The sequence below is a fragment of the Camelina sativa genome, chromosome 3 (assembly GCF_000633955.1).
Source record: "Camelina sativa cultivar DH55 chromosome 3, Cs, whole genome shotgun sequence".
Lineage (NCBI taxonomy): Eukaryota > Viridiplantae > Streptophyta > Magnoliopsida > Brassicales > Brassicaceae > Camelina > Camelina sativa.
This window is the reverse complement of record NC_025687.1, coordinates 22,454,931-22,472,625: the sequence shown is the minus strand read 5'-3', so window position 1 is coordinate 22,472,625 and position 17,695 is coordinate 22,454,931. Positions and strand designations below refer to the sequence as shown.

The 17,695-nt window shown below is 33.3% G+C and overlaps 1 protein-coding gene across 4 annotated transcripts; it reads left to right on the top strand.

Moving 5' to 3' along the window:
• Positions 1,476-3,956, top strand: LOC104777730 (probable inactive heme oxygenase 2, chloroplastic). Of its 4 annotated transcripts, none has more exons than XM_010502036.2 (5): positions 1,476-1,984; positions 2,421-2,644; positions 3,243-3,350; positions 3,462-3,594; positions 3,722-3,956. In XM_010502036.2, the coding sequence occupies exons 1-4, from the start codon at positions 1,501-1,503 to the stop codon at positions 3,552-3,554; spliced, it is 909 nt and encodes a 302-aa protein (XP_010500338.1). In that variant the 5' UTR covers positions 1,476-1,500; the 3' UTR covers positions 3,555-3,594; positions 3,722-3,956. The 4 variants fall into 4 exon arrangements, with proteins under 4 accessions (XP_010500338.1, XP_010500335.1, XP_010500337.1 ...); XM_010502033.2 differs by having other exon boundaries at positions 3,717-3,956; XM_010502035.2 differs by having other exon boundaries at positions 3,699-3,956.

Genomic DNA, 17,695 nt, shown 5'->3' with positions numbered 1-17,695 from the left:
TTTTCAGTGATCCCTAAATTTTTGGTGCATGTTCAGAATCATTCTTACCAATATATATCATATGGATAAAAAGTTTATTTATATTATGTACATATAGATCTTATGCATATGGAATTTCAGATTGCAGCAATTGTCTGAATTTTTAGACGTTTATGTTTGTTATGTTACTTTTTACTGGAATATCACCTTATGCTAAGTTTATCTGATTGTGTGTTTTCATTCTCTATCAGTTAATTTGTTACATTTTGAATTTCTTTGGTTGGAATTGTTGCATATGATCACGGCAGATTCAGATGCAGAAATAAGCTTTATAGAAAAAAGTTTATTTTAAGCACTTGTTGGCTAATTGCAAGACCTATATGCAAGTTGTTTCCTACCGACATATGATGTGCTCCTGTTGATGTATATTTGCAGGAAAGCAACTGATGCAGAAAATTGCAGAGTTTGGTATTTGCAGGTGTAACAATGTTTCAAATATAAGATAGTCTCTTCTCTTCACAACTAAGCTATTTTGGTTTAATCACTCTGCTTGGTTTTTTGGCACCATCCATTGACATTAGTCCAGACAGAATGATGAAAAAAAAGAACAGAGAATATTAAAATTGTTCTACTTTTGCGATAGTGTTTGGAAAGCATAAGCTTTTGCGTTTTACTTATCACTCAAAAATACTGTTTAACATCAAAATATCTAAACAGTACATTTAAGGTCTTTGTCAATAACAAAAACTATCTTCTGATCGTTGATCGTTGTAAGCATTTGTGTCAGTCCGATCCGACATGGACCCCTTTGTGCTTGAAAAATTCTTTGGCCTCTGTGATATCCTGCAGCCAATAAAATAGGCAAAATATTAAACGATTCCAAGAATAAATAACATTGGACTCTGTGATTCTAAACTAGAATTGAGCAGAACAATATCAAATATTGGCAAACAACTTGCCTCAAAAGTAACTTCTGCAACAAAACTGCTTCTTGGGGGCATGTAGGAAATTGCATTAGGCCGACTCCAACCATTAATATACCTAGAAGTAAAAGATTATGTAAAAAGAGTTTTAGGTATAGCAGGAAAAATGAAATACAGGTATGATCACAACATTCTCATAGAAGAAATCACTCAGCGAGCCTACTAAAAAGAAGTAAGAAATCAGTGAAGTATTCAAAATTCTGTGTTATCGTATGATCAACACATAAATTCTCAAGAGCAATCTATTACATCACAAACTCAAACAACCACATTGAAAGTATATCGAACCATCATTACTAAATCCAGCCGTCAATTTTGTACCTCTACAGCACTGACCTCTGAGGGATAAATCCAGCCGTCAAGTTGTTTACAACACTAAAAACTCCCTCGGCTTTGACCTCTTGCTGGGCTTTATTTGTGCAAACTTACGGTGGGCTTTAAGGCCTAGTAAAAAACGTTTGGTTTGTTTTAAATTTCACAATATAGGAACCTCATACTCTTGGGAGAAGAAAAAAGATATATTTGGTTGTCGGAAGCCATGGCTTCTCTTCTCAATCTCAGGCCAACTCCTCCAGTACTCTCTTCTAAGCCACCTCATAAGCTCACTCACTCTCATCTTCACACCTATATCTTTTTCCCGTTCAAAATCTCAAATACACATAATCAATTTCTCAATTTATGTCGTTCGTCATCAACACCACCACCTTCACAGCAAAAGGCTTCACAGAGGAAGAGAACAAGGTACAGGAAACAGTACCCAGGAGAAAACATTGGGATAACTGAGGAAATGAGATTCGTATCCATGAGGTTACGCAATACTAGTGGAAAAAAATTGCATCTTTCTGGTGATAATACTGAAAACGAAGAAGAACATGAAGAAGAAGACGATGATGATGATGATGATGATGTAAAGGGAGAGACTTGGAGGCCAAGCCAAGAGGGATTTCTTAAGTACTTAGTTGATAGCAAGCTTGTCTTCGATACTATTGAACGAATTGTAGACGAATCTGAGAATGTTTCTTGTAAGAAAAACTCTCTCTCTTTTGGCCCTGATACCTAATTTCAATTTCAAGAGTTGATTACTGTGGACGGCTTTGTGAGTAGGTGATGTTTATGGGTTTATGGGTTTTGGCAAATGCTTACTTCAGAACAGGATTATGGTTTCATTTTCAAGAGTGGAAAATTGCAATTCCCAACAGGCTTAGGCATGGTATATGAATATGATTATATGGACAATTATATCTAGTTACGGTAATGATTTGGGCTTATGGTTTATGATTTGTTAATGATTTGCGTTTAGGATCTGTATCTTTTTTTTTTTTTTTTGGGGGCTAGATTTTGACCTAATTTCAGTTTCAAGAGTTGAAACTTGCAATTGTCTGAGGCTTGGTAGATTATGTGGAAAGTTTTTTTTTTTGATTTGATAATGTGATTTGGGTTTATGTGGAAAACGTGCAGATGCTTACTTCAGGAGAACAGGATTAGAGAGATGTGAAAGTCTTGAGAAGGATCTACAATGGTTTAGAGGACAAGATTTGGTTATTCCAGAACCAAGTAACATAGGAGTTTCTTATGCAAAGTATTTAAAAGAACTAGCAGGAGAAAGTGCACCTTTGTTTCTTTCTCATTTCTACAGTATCTACTTTTCACACATTGCTGGTGGTCAAGTTATTGTAAACAAGGTTAGTTTCTTTGATAAGTCTTCATGGAGTAACAGAGAAGAGTTTTTTTAACTGGATAAGGTCTTATCTAGCATATTTGATGGTAACAGCTAGTTTGATGGAGTTAAAGATTATAAATAGAAGTTGGGTATACTACTAGAGAGTTGGGGTTAAGGGGATTTTTGCAGGGTATGAGAGAGTTGCGATAAGCATGAGAATGACAATGGTGGAATCTGAGAAGATTTCTTCTCTTCTTCATTGGGACTAACTTATAATCACACAAGTATATCAAATAGTACCATAGTAAAGACACCTTGAAATCCTTAATCCATTAGTTTGTTGAAGAATTTGTTAACCGACTAATTAGTTAGGGGCAAACAGTCAGTCAGGCTAACGTGGTCTTAAGCAATAGCTGAACTATGCTTTTGTCTTTATTTTCAAGATGTATCATGACTGGACGTTCTATATATTTTGTTGGTTATGTTGCATAAACAAATGGAAACATGTTCTGATTCTTACTTTTGTCAATATCGCATGATTTAGATCTGTCATAATTGCATGGTCACCCTTCTCTATATGCGCAGTTTTCAAATGTAACTGATCAATTGATTCATTTAAGGTATCTGAGAAGCTTCTGGAAGGAAAGATGATGGAGTTCAATAGGTGGGAAGGGGATGCACAAGACTTACTTAAAGGCGTCCGTGAGAAACTTAACGTGCTTGGGGAGGTGAGACTGTCAACTAAAATTTTAATTCTTCATTCCTTCAATTGCTAAAAAAACCAAGGTTCTCTCTGCTTTTTGATCTTATATCTGACGTGATGCGTTTGGGAAATGAAGCACTGGACTCGGGACGAGAAAAACAAATGCTTGAAGGAAACAGCAAAGGCATTTAAGTATATGGGGCAGATAATTCGCTTGATGATCTTGTAAAATTCTTGGTTTTAAAGTTACCAGACCTGTGTTCACGATGGTAAGTCTAGAATCATTTCAAAAACTTTCATTTGTCAGATTGTCTAATACACCGAAAATCAAATCTCCCCTGGAGATTGCATTGCTCCACTTGGCTTACCGCAGGCATTCTCCCTTATTCAGGACAGTGCTGGAATTGAAGCTGATGAACACCAGCCTTGGGTTCTTTGTTGGTCTAAGTCAGCAGTAAAGAAAAATTACCAAATTGCTGTGCGTAAAAATGTAGCCAAAGGTTGTGTCCTTCGTCTGGTAATTCTTGATGAAATATTGTTGTTCTTTAGTTTTAAATATTTGAATTTGGGGGATCTGAACACTTATCATTGGTTCTACTTCTCTGAATAATACGTTAAACTAGAAATGACTGATGATGGCTATCTTCTTGTCTTAAAATTTAATTTGGTTCAAAAAAATACCCAAATTTAATTTGGTTCAAAAAAATACCCAAATTTAATTTGGTTGGGGTCGTCCCATATATATGGGACCTGGTGCATACGAGGTTTTGTCTTTTGTGCTACCAAGTTCCACAAATGATGGCAGCTTATCCTTGACCATTTCCGTCCAATCTGAACACTCACTGTTTGAGAATTTTTTGTACGAGATATGAAAGAGATAAGCCACCATCGGAGTATAACTCATCTTCTTCAGGCTGATGAGTTAAGTTGCAACTAATAACAGTGAGCATGGCGCTCACTTAATTTTTTTGTTTGTTTTGACATGTATTGCAAATTTCTATAATTTTATTATATAAAATTTGATGTCAAAGTTAACGCGATCGTGACATGTGTCAGTTTTATCGATAAGATGTTGACACGTGTCCAGATTATCACATATGTCTAAGTTAATCGATAGGAAAAAAAAAGTTAGAAAAATATTTACCAAAATAAAAAACTAATTCAAAAGCAAAAATGAAATATTTACTTATTAGCGTAAAGAAATATAGGATATGTTTCTTATATAAATATGTATATTAAGTTGTATCCCATATCAAATCAAAATCTTAAGTACGATAGAAAATAATGAATAACAAAAAGATAAATACAAACCATGCAAGATCAGAAAATTTTGCTAGCAAAAGAAACTGGGGTATCATGAGTGATAATCAGATTGCTATGATCAAAAAGACATTTGCAGATGAACCTAATATACGGTTGGATTTACCTATGCTTCATATATTGGTAGACAAACTAAATCAATGTCTAAGTACAATATTTATATAATGCGACACATATATCTTAAGCTACTTCCATCTATCTGACTATTTTCACATCTATGAATAATAGATTGTGTTATTTTAAAATTTTCATTGATTTTTATTGTCTAACATATTTTACCAAAATACATGGTTCCCAAATTATAACTTCGGAACTTAGATGATGGTAAGGATTTTTATTCTATAAGAATTGTTTAAATATATTAAACAAATTGTTACAACTGTTTAATTAACCATTTTAATTATTTTTGGTATATATATACCGTTACAACTTTTACCTAATTTGATAAATCATTGCAAACTTTAGGTTTGTTTAGTAAATTTATGAAAAGCTACCAAAATATATTTTATTAATTACCTCTTTATGATAGCTTTTCATAAAAAAATCAATATTTAGTTACTAATATATATATTTAATGAATCATTGTATCCAACATTGCAACATTTGATTTACACTACATGAAATGATGGTTTTAATAGCAGTATTTAATAGCGGATTTTTTGGTTTTGCTATAGTTGAATTTCTTAAAAAGTTACCTAACATTTCCATAATTTGAAACGCTATAGTAGGATGAGCGGGAATACATTTTGATGTGGTGCTTACATTTTGGTTATACGATTGCATAGTCTAATGTGAAAAGGCTATTGTAGGGGAAACCGGAAAAATGAAAATTGTATTGCCACCAAAATTTTTATTAAATAAAGAAAAAATGTAAAAAAGAAAACAGAGAAAAAAGAAGTAAAGAAAGAAACTAGGTTTTACAGTTGCCACTTCTCTCGTTCTTCTCTGAAACTCTATCGAAACCATCTCTGAATTCGAAAATGTTTTTCACTTTCGATCCAATATGTTTCTCTGATCTTTCAGTATCATTCTTCTCTCTTTCTTCTCAGTCTCATTCTCATTCTCTGTTAGTCACAATCCTTGTAGATCGCGATCGTCAGTTTCATTGTTGATCCAAATCATACTGGTGAGGTCGAAAGTGACTCAGAAGGTAAAATATTTGTTTTGGGTGTTCGTTAATTTGCAATGATTTACTATAATTCATGTTAGGTAGATCTGAATCGTCTGTTGTTTCTCACAATTACAGGAAGAATGCAGTTAATCTTCAGTCGAATGTAATATTTGATAATTTATGATGTTTTTTTGAGTTGAATCGATTATCTTATTATGTGTACTTGAAGCTGTTGTAATGATACTTCATGTCGTGTTCTGTTTGCAGAAACTAGATTCAAGCTTCTTGTTCAGTCGTATTTTGATTTTATTTGTGTAAGATATTATTTCTAGCTTTTTTTGTTTGTCATTTTGTTGTTGATGTGGTGTATGCTCTGTTATGGGACTTTTCTAATTTTTAAAACTAATGTTATAAGTCATTTTACACGCTATGTTAGGAGCTTCTACCATAGCTATATTATAGTAACACAAAATTAATGCTATTTTATATAATGTGGTAGAATTTTTTTCTTTCAAAATTTATTAAATTAGATTTTATATTTTTATATTTCATTAAATAATCAACATACACAACCTTAATATTACATTAACCAAAATAAGTCTTACATAACATCAAGTGCCACCAAGTCTTAAACAAAATAAAACTAACATTACAAAGAACATAGACTAAATTTACATCTACATGTAACCCATCCAAGCCTTTCTTCTGCTCACTTTGCCTTGAAACAATCCAATGAACAGCCACTTCGCTTTGAATATATGAAAAAGACATGTTCCACGTAACCACGTTATCCTCTCCATATGCATCTGCTCATATGAAACAAAAGAATCATGAGAAGCCGCAATCTGCCATTAACCTTATAAGAACATACCAATCACATAGAGATAAATAAACCCTAGATTGTAATGGTAACCAAAACAAAAAAAAAAGAGTCAAAAGTTGAATAACTTGTGACCCCCAAGTTGAATCGGTTCACAGGCATGGTAAAAATCTTATTTTTTGTACAGTTGGTGAAGTCGTAGGACACACAAATGATTAAACAAGAGAGATGAAAAACAGGAAAATAGATTCAAAGTGTTTGCAAATTGGTTGCCAATCACCATCCTTTGGAATTCATCCCTCTCCTGTTGTAGCTTTTCAATCTGGGACTTCAAAGCTGATGTGTTTTTGGCTTCCTGTAAAAAGAGAAACAATCTAATGTCAACCAAAAGTCTAAGCGAAAAACATGTTACCTAAAACTTGAGCTGCAATTTCCCTATCCTTCTGCTGGAGTTGTGCTTCGGCTTCAAGTCTAGATATATCCGATTGTTGTCAATACACAGTAAGGAAATGCAGATAGATCCATAACGGAGAAAAAAACATTCAAAAACATCACAATTAACGAGTATTACTGCTCTGCAGGTTTCTTCTTAACGAGTTTGGTGTTAAAACAACTTGGGGTTCTGAAAAAAAAACCTCATTTCATATTAGAGAGTGAGCAACAAAATTCACATAAAAGATCATTGTTACAACAAGAACCTAAACATGAAGAAGAAATGAAGCCAAATAAACTTACCCTCCATTGTCCAAAATGTGAAGAACTGAAGATCAATGCGAACAGACCAGACCAGCTTTCCGGCTAGAACACAGAGCGACTCTGTATGACTGTATCTACTACATGACTTTCTCTGCAACCACCAACACAAAGACACATCAATCCAGACACAACATCCAAAAGTTTTTGTTTGTAACATCAACAAAGATCAATCCAAACAGTTTACAATATTAGAGTTAGAGCACGGTCTATAATGCGGCCAAGCTCAAACGAGTGATTAGCCATTGGGAGAAAATTCTGTGAAAATAGAGACCATATCCCCTAGTAAAAACTCACACATATATTAATCTGTCATCAGTTCAAAATATTACAAAAACCAGAGAAATCAGAAGTAATAAACTGAAGAGACCCAAAACTAAATTCATAAAATCACAGGAGCAAGGCAAATACATTCATACATCTCACAAAAATCGAAGCTTTCAAGCTAAACAACATAGGAGAAAAGAGTAAGAAATAACTTGCTGCTATGAGCCTGAACCTTTGCCGCAGACCTAGTTACTGGACCCGTCGTAAGTTGCTTAAGTTGCTTTAAGAAACAAAGAACGTAAAAGCTAAAGCTTCCCTTAACCCTAGTCTCTCTTTGAGAATAAGGTTAATGCTTGGAAGTTGATTCTTATTGATTCTTATTGATGAAGATCATGATATGAGAGGGTTGATAAAGTGAAGATTAGCATTTAACCTCATCCTTTTCATTAATTGAATTTGTATAACTAGTTTGGCATCAGAGTGTTTGTTGTTGTGATCCTTGTTTAATCTCGTAAGTAAACAGTGCCATTCAAATAAGGTAAGATCGATCCTCTTTTGGGTTTATTTTCAAGGCATTCATTATGGATCCATTGGAGCCTACTAACTTGATTAGGCCTTTGTTTGGTTGGATTAAATCGAAACAAAAAGTCCAATCTTGTTACATGAAATGAACATTTTTGATACCATGGTGATCAAAACTTGATCATTACATTCTTTCATATATTATTAATACAAATGGTGAATAAAATACATGATTCTGTATATATATATATATATATATATATATATATATATATATATTGGATAAGTATTATAATCTTATTTAGAATAAAAGGAACAGAAGATAGGGAATATCAGTTTCATTTTCATAATTTGGAACCTGAGGATGAGGATGATGAATGGTCGAATTTACAAGCTGGACCAGATTTGCAAAGGCCGAAGCGACTGAAATCTGGGCAAACGGCTTGATTAGGTCTTAACGGTAAGCCTTTGTTATTGAGGGCCAGTCCATGCTCTATCGGGGTTATATTCATGGAGTGATGGTATTTGCATTTTTTCAGATCACAGTTTCCTGTTAGAAGATAGTTGCTGCATTCAGGTATGCCTGGACGTGTTGGCATTTTTTCTCTTCTCTTATTAGACTTGGTATTGTTTGCATATACTTCATTAAGTTGTATGTATATATATATATATATATATATATATATATATTAGAAGAAGATATCTAGCATTAAATACTCATTAACATTTATTATATTTAGTTATAATTGTAATTGCTTTTTTTAGTGATTAGATTTACCAATAGATATATGCATTTAATTATATAATATTTTTTTAACTACATTTGACATAAGTCATGATATTTCATGAGTTATAAAGCTTTTTCAAAGAGGATACACCATCATATTTTATAAATTAGATACAGAAGTTATTATGCATACAAAAGTCAATTCTATATAAAATTACAATCTCTAAAAAAAAATTATTACAGTTGCATCTTTTTATAATAATTTTCATTAATTATAATTTTCTGTTTGAATTGTTAAAATATATTAAACAAATTGTTACAACTGTTTAAATAACCATTTTAATTATTTTTTGGTATATATATACCGTTACAACTTTGACCTAATTTGATAAATCATTGCAAAGTTTAGGTTTGTTTGGTAAATTTATGAAAAACTACCAAAATATATTTTAGTAATTGCCTCTATATGATAGCTTTTCATAAATAAAAAAATTTTAGTTACTAATATATATTTAAGTGAATCACTGTAACCTACCATTGCAACATTTGATTTATTGACAACCGCTGCAATTTAAAATTATATGAATATTGTTACAATCTTTGCTTTACTTGATGAACCATTATGACTTTTTGTTTATTTGATGCAACATTATAGATTTCGTACATTATAAAATAGGTCAACATTAATCATAGGAAAAATGGAAAATCACTATACATAATTATTTTGTGGAGGACACACAAATCATCAAAAACACTAGAATTTTGTCTCTTTGCCTTTAAACAAGAACACGAGATTCCGTTTTACCTTAGGTTCGAGAATAGATGACATAGTCTTAACGAGAGCTTTCACCTATGTATATACGTACAGAAATTAAACTTCCACGGATATTAGCGTAAATAATTTATATTTCCGTATAGTGATCAAAAGGTGATTAAACTTCGTGCCGAATATATATGTGATTATGCCCAGTTCTGCCGCACTGGTGGACAATCTAAAGGTGCATGCATGATTGATTGTTTTATCTAAATATCCCCACCGATCAGCACATCCTAAGTCACAATTTATATTCATTTTCCTTAAGTTTGTTGACCAGACACACATCTTGTGGTAAGTTAATACATAAAATGTAGTCGGAAGCCCGATACGATCAATCAATGAACCGTGTGACCCAAGCCTCTTTATTTTAAACCTAAGAATTTTATGTTATAGGTTTCGAGGCCAATTAAGATATACATGAAAAGGATTTTGATAACTGTATTTCTAAATTGATCGATCCCTTGACAAGTCTAAAGTCAAAACCTTAAACTCATGTCTTCGTTCTGACTTAATTCGTTCAATGCACTCGGAGAAGAAGTAGAAGTAATCTGAATTTAGTTTGATCAAAACCATTTGATGTCGGGCTCTAATAATAAAGAGGATGACGACAACACAACCAGCAATTCCGTCACTTCCCGATGATTTGCTATAGAGCTGCATCGCACGCGTTTTGAGATTGTACTACCAGACTATTTCCTTGGTCTCCAAGAGCTATCGATGTCTAGGTTCTGCACCGGAGCATAACAACCATTTGGATTGATAATCCTTCCTACTACAACTGCATAGGGAATTCACACCCTCGGTGAAAATCCTGTTATCAGCGTTACAAATAGTTGCTATAAAATTCTATAGTTAAAAATGTATAAAAACTTAGTGGTGCAAATGGAAGTAGTTTGAAGGTGAACTACAAATTACCCAAAGCAAAAATCTATAACAAAAACTAGTGTTTTAAAACTCAGTTTATCCTTTTAAAAAACTATTTTAACAAGTTATACTAGTAACTTCATTTTTTACACAAATTTATACATTTTAAGTTAGAGAGATAGGAATCACCACAAAAATTGTAGGAGAAAAAATAATATTTGACTTTCTATCCCCAATGAAAACAAAATAAATCTTAGCTTTACAAAATTCGACAATAGAGAAATCTACAAATTTAATAGATGGGAAACAAAAACAGATACAAACTTTGAAAATACAGTTATGAAAAATAGAAAGTAGGATGTGTAGGGAATTTGTGAAGGATCGCTAAAAAAACTCTGCCCTTTCCTACATCTCTCTGTTCCTTGTTTAAACAAAGATGTGCGAAGTTTCATAAGTTGTTGTTGCGTGTCAGTTTTTGAGATTGCAGGAGATGAGTAAGCCTTTGTTGATTGATGTTATTGCCTTGTTGTTTAGTATTGATGTCTTCATTTCTTGGTCTTGAAATGTCAATTGGTCTTAGAGACCATAGGCTGCCCATGTCCAAATTAAATTGGACCGGTTATGGTCATGACCAAATTTGAAGCAGACAAATGGACCCAAAACCAATTTAGCCCGTTAATAAATGGTCCAAACTCATCTGGACATAGACTGTCCAATAAACCTTAAAAATTAGAGATTCTAAATTTGGGGAAAATTTTATGAGTTATGTATGAATTTATAAGTATGAATTTATGAGTTATTTCTGAATTTATAAATTATGTATGACTTAATATGAACTTATGAGTGTTATGTATGAATTTATGAGTGTTATGTATGAATTTATGGGTTTAATTATGAATTTATAAGTTTTTAGCATAATTGAATTCATGTATTATCTGGTTTCCATGGGCAATCCAATTGGTCATGGTCTTATTTGGTTTGGACTTATTTGGACATGGTTCTATTTGGACTTTGACCATGAATGTCCATAAAATGTATTTGTCCATTTGGACATGGACAGCCCAATTGACATTCTTGAAGTATTTTGTCGAAAATCTTGAACTGTTATATAATTGAGTTTTTGTCTTCATGTTGTCCTGAAAAACGGAGTCTTGATGGAGTCGGTCGGTGGGAGAGGTAGCATCTCTCTCTCTCTCTCTCTTTTTTTTTTTCCAACCAAACATTAAATAAATTAAAAGAAAACTCCACGATTGGTCGCCCAAACAGGAGGATAAGAGTTTACAAAAGTAGATTCAGAAACTAAAGGTCTTGAAGACCTAGCAAGGTAATCTGCCCTAACATTGGAATCACGTGAAATCCTGGTTAGGGTGAAGGAAGGGTAAGATGTTCGGAGCAGCGTGAATTCCTCCAACAGGTTCGTAAAGGCAGGCCAATCGTCCGACGTCTGCACCATCGCAACTAGTTCTGCACAATTTGTTTCAAATACTTGGCAAGCAACTCCAGCCACCAGTAAGGACTCCATAGCCCAGATCAAAGCTTCTAATTCCGCATGTAAAGGGGTAGGGCCACGTTGATGACTCTGTGCTCCCAGTAAAAGCGTCGAATCTTCATCATTACAACATCACCAGCCTAGGCCTTGAAAAGGGTCGGTTCCTTTCCATGAACCATCAACCTGACAACGGGGAAAGGAACCCCTATCCTCCATTAAAGGTGGAGGATTCAGATAACACTCTGAGTAAGATTTGGCTTCCTCTCACAAAACTTTATCATTAGCCGCTTGACTTAAAATATCAATTGGCTCCATCTCTATGCCCTGAAAAACCTTTTTATTCCTATCTTTCCAAAGTGACCATAATATCCAGGGGATACGAGAAGCTATATCAGAAACCCTGGATTGGGAAGAAGCCCGCTAGAAGATAAAGTCTAAATTCGCATAGATGGAAACGTATGGAAAACCCCCGGATCCAACAATACTGGAGACATCGCCCATATAACTCGCGACCGGGGACATTCAAAGAGAGCGTGATTTATAGTCTCCACCGTAAAAGCACACCGCTTGCACAAAACATCACAACATACACCCCGATACGCAAGCTNCCATTTGGACATGGACAGCCCAATTGACATTCTTGAAGTATTTTGTCGAAAATCTTGAACTGTTATATAATTGAGTTTTTGTCTTCATGTTGTCCTGAAAAACGGAGTCTTGATGGAGTCGGTCGGTGGGAGAGGTAGCATCTCTCTCTCTCTCTCTCTCTTTTTTTTTTCCAACCAAACATTAAATAAATTAAAAGAAAACTCCACGATTGGTCGCCCAAACAGGAGGATAAGAGTTTACAAAAGTAGATTCAGAAACTAAAGGTCTTGAAGACCTAGCAAGGTAATCTGCCCTAACATTGGAATCACGTGAAATCCTGGTTAGGGTGAAGGAAGGGTAAGATGTTCGGAGCAGCGTGAATTCCTCCAACAGGTTCGTAAAGGCAGGCCAATCGTCCGACGTCTGCACCATCGCAACTAGTTCTGCACAATTTGTTTCAAATACTTGGCAAGCAACTCCAGCCACCAGTAAGGACTCCATAGCCCAGATCAAAGCTTCTAATTCCGCATGTAAAGGGGTAGGGCCACGTCGATGACTCTGTGCTCCCAGTAAAAGCGTCGAATCTTCATCATTACAACATCACCAGCCTAGGCCTTGAAAAGGGTCGGTTCCTTTCCATGAACCATCAACCTGACAACGGGGAAAGGAACCCCTATCCTCCATTAAAGGTGGAGGATTCAGATAACACTCTGAGTAAGATTTGGCTTCCTCTCACAAAACTTTATCATTAGCCGCTTGACTTAAAATATCAATTGGCTCCATCTCTATGCCCTGAAAAACCTTTTTATTCCTATCTTTCCAAAGTGACCATAATATCCAGGGGATACGAGAAGCTATATCAGAAACCCTGGATTGGGAAGAAGCCCGCTAGAAGATAAAGTCTAAATTCGCATAGATGGAAACGTATGGAAAACCCCCGGATCCAACAATACTGGAGACATCGCCCATATAACTCGCGACCGGGGACATTCAAAGAGAGCGTGATTTATAGTCTCCACCGCAAAAGCACACCGCTTGCACAAAACATCACAACATACACCCCGATACGCAAGCTGTTCCACAACGGGAAGAGTACACTCTCTTTTTTCCTTTACAAAATAATATACTAAATAATTTGTATATATATATATATAATAGATAAGGGCCCGCATGATGTGCGGGTATTAAAATTGATGAAGAAAATAAATCCTAAAACCTAAACAATTTTTAAAAAATATAAAAAGAAATTTTATTTCTTGAAGTAATTATATAAATAATTTTAGTTAGAGAAAAAATCATATTTGTATTTACCTTCATACATTTATTAATATTTTTAATATATTATAATTATTATTACAATAATATAAAGTTTTTTTTTGTCAAAAACAATAATCTAAAGCTAAATTATACTCCACTAAAACTTTTGCCAAATACTTATCATTACAATTATTATTATTGTCAAATTTCAAAAAATTTTCACAAAATATTTTACATGCAAAGAATTCATCAAAGCAACATATAATTTAGTAACCACGTACAATTTTACTGTATGTTTCACCATAAAAAATATGCTCTTATACCTTAAATTATTTTATTGTTAAAGTATGCTCTTTATCATCCCCTATAAAATGTCTTTTAAACAAATTAAACAAATTTTATGTTGCTTGGCATAATTATAGTTCTTATAATTACTAAAATTGTTTTGTGACATAATTTCTTTGAACATGAAAATTTTTTACTCCAAACATATGATATTTTGGATGGAGAACTGGTGAAAATTATCCGCTAGATTAAGATGATTTTATGACCAACCCAATCAAAGTTGAGAAATTGAAAAAGTTAATACTCCCTCCGTTTTTTATTAGTTGTCGTTTAAGTTTGTTTTACACAAATTAAGAAAACCGTTTAATTTTTTGTTTTATTACTTTTTAATATATTTTCTAATATTTTTATTGGTCAAAACATAAAAACAGTCAGATAAAATTGGAATATTCACCAAATTTTGCATTGGAAATCGAAAACGACAACTATTATGACACAAAATTTTAACTCTAGAACGACAACTTATAAAAAACAGAGGGAGTATAACATAATAAAAATAAAATTTTGAATATTATAATCATGATGGTATATATAAAGCCTTAGATAATTCAGATATACAAAACATAAAATTTATAAACAAACCAAAACATGACATCAGTTATAATCATGTTAAGTATCGATGCCTTTTTTACTCCTCAGAAGTCGCATTGTACCAAAAAACTATGACCTTATCTCAAGTATTTTCAAATCGTTACTTCTCAACTTATTTCAACCCGAATCAAAAGTTCTCATATATTTCTCTATATACCTGGATTTAAACGGTTTACGAACCAAATTCGATATAAAAACAATTAAATCAGGTTTAAAACCAATTTTAAAACGGTTTACCATTTCAACTTCTCAAATTTCAAATCGCTTCTCAATTACTCAATCAAGCCGCTCTTGTTTTAGTACCGGAATCATTGACATTATCCAGAAGAGAAAACTCTAGATTTTGACCAAATACATCAACCCGTTTAGGTTTGATAAATCATTGCAAAGTTTAGGTTTGTTTGGTAAATTTATGAAAAACTACCAAAATATATTTTAGTAATTACCTCTTTATGATAGCTTTTCATAAAAAAAAAATATTTAGTTACTAATATATATTTAAGTGAATCACTGTAACCTACCATTGCAACATTTGATTTATTGACAACCGCTGCAATTTAAAATTAAATGAATATTGTTACAATCTTTTCTTTATTTGATGAACCATTATGACTTTTTGTTTATTTGATGCAACATTATAGATTTCGTACATTATAAAATAGGTCAACATTAATCATAGGAAAAATGGAAAATCACTATACATAATTATTTTGTGGAGGACACACAAATCATCAAAAACACTAGAATTTTGTCTCTTTGCCTTTAAACAAGAACACGAGATTCCGTTTTACCTTAGGTTCGAGAATAGATAACATAGTCTTAATGAGAGCTTTCACCTATGTATATACGTACAGAAATTAAACTTCCACGGATATTAGCGTAAATAATTTATATTTCCGTATAGTGATCAAAAGGTGATTAAACTTCGTGCCGAATATATATGTGATTATGCCCAGTTCTGCCGCACTGGTGGACAATCTAAAGGTGCATGCATGATTGATTGTTTTATCTAAATATCCCCACCGATCAGCACATCCTAAGTCACAATTTATATTCATTTTCCTTAAGTTTGTTGACCAGACACACATCTTGTGGTAAGTTAATACATAAAATGTAGTCGGAAGCCCGATACGATCAATCAATGAACCGTGTGACCCAAGCCTCTTTATTTTAAACCTAAGAATTTTATGTTATAGGTTTCGAGGCCAATTAAGATATACATGAAAAGGATTTTGATAACTGTATTTCTAAATTGATCGATCCCTTGACAAGTCTAAAGTCAAAACCTTAAACTCATGTCTTCGTTCTGACTTAATTCGTTCAATGCACTCGGAGAAGAAGTAGAAGTAATCTGAATTTAGTTTGATCAAAACCATTTGATGTCGGGCTCTAATAATAAAGAGGATGACGACAACACAACCAGCAATTCCGTCACTTCCCGATGATTTGCTATAGAGCTGCATCGCACGCGTTTTGAGATTGTACTACCAGACTATTTCCTTGGTCTCCAAGAGCTATCGATGTCTAGGTTCTGCACCGGAGCATAACAACCATTTGGATTGATAATCCTTCCTACTACAACTGCATAGGGAATTCACACCCTCGGTGAAAATCCTGTTATCAGCGTTACAAATAGTTGCTATAAAATTCTATAGTTAAAAATGTATAAAAACTTAGTGGTGCAAATGGAAGTAGTTTGAAGGTGAACTACAAATTACCCAAAGCAAAAATCTATAACAAAAACTAGTGTTTTAAAACTCAGTTTATCCTTTTAAAAAACTATTTTAACAAGTTATACTAGTAACTTCATTTTTTACACAAATTTATACATTTTAAGTTAGAGAGATAGGAATCACCACAAAAATTGTAGGAGAAAAAATAATATTTGACTTTCTATCCCCAATGAAAACAAAATAAATCTTAGCTTTACAAAATTCGACAATAGAGAAATCTACAAATTTAATAGATGGGAAACAAAAACAGATACAAACTTTGAAAATACAGTTATGAAAACTAGAAAGTAGGATGTGTGGGGAATTTGTGAAGGATCGCTAAAAAAACTCTGCCCTTTCCAACATCTCTCTGTTCCTTGTTTAAACAAAGATGTGCGAAGTTTCATAAGTTGTTGTTGCGTGTCAGTTTTTGAGATTGCAGGAGATGAGTAAGCCTTTGTTGATTGATGTTATTGCCTTGTTGTTTAGTATTGATGTCTTCATTTCTTGGTCTTGGAATGTCAATTGGTCTTGGAGACCATAGGCTGCCCATGTCCAAATTAAATTGGACCGGTTATGGTCATGACAAAATTTGAAGCAGACAAATGGACCCAAAACCAATTTAGCCTGTTAATAAATGGTCCAAACTCATCTGGACATAGACTGTCCAATAAACCTTAAAAATTAGAGATTCTAAATTTGGGGAAAATTTTATGAGTTATGTATGAATTTATAAGTATGAATTTATGAGTTATTTCTGAATTTATAAATGATGTATGACTTAATATGAACTTATGAGTGTTATGTATGAATTTATGAGTGTTATGTATGAATTTATGGGTTTAATTATGAATTTATAAGTTTTTAGCATAATTGAATTCATGTATTATCTGGTTTCCATGGGCAATCCAATTGGTCATGGTCTTATTTGGTTTGGACTTATTTGGACATGGTTCTATTTGGACTTTGACCATGAATGTCCATAAAATGTATTTGTCCATTTGGACATGGACAGCCCAATTGACATTCTTGAAGTATTTTGTCGAGAATCTTGAACTGTTATATAATTGAGTTTTTGTCTTCATGTTGTCTTGAAAAACGGAGTCTTGATGGAGTCGGTCGGTGGGAGAGGTAGCATCTCTCTCTCTTTTTTTTTTTCCAACCAAATATTAAATAAATTAAAAGAA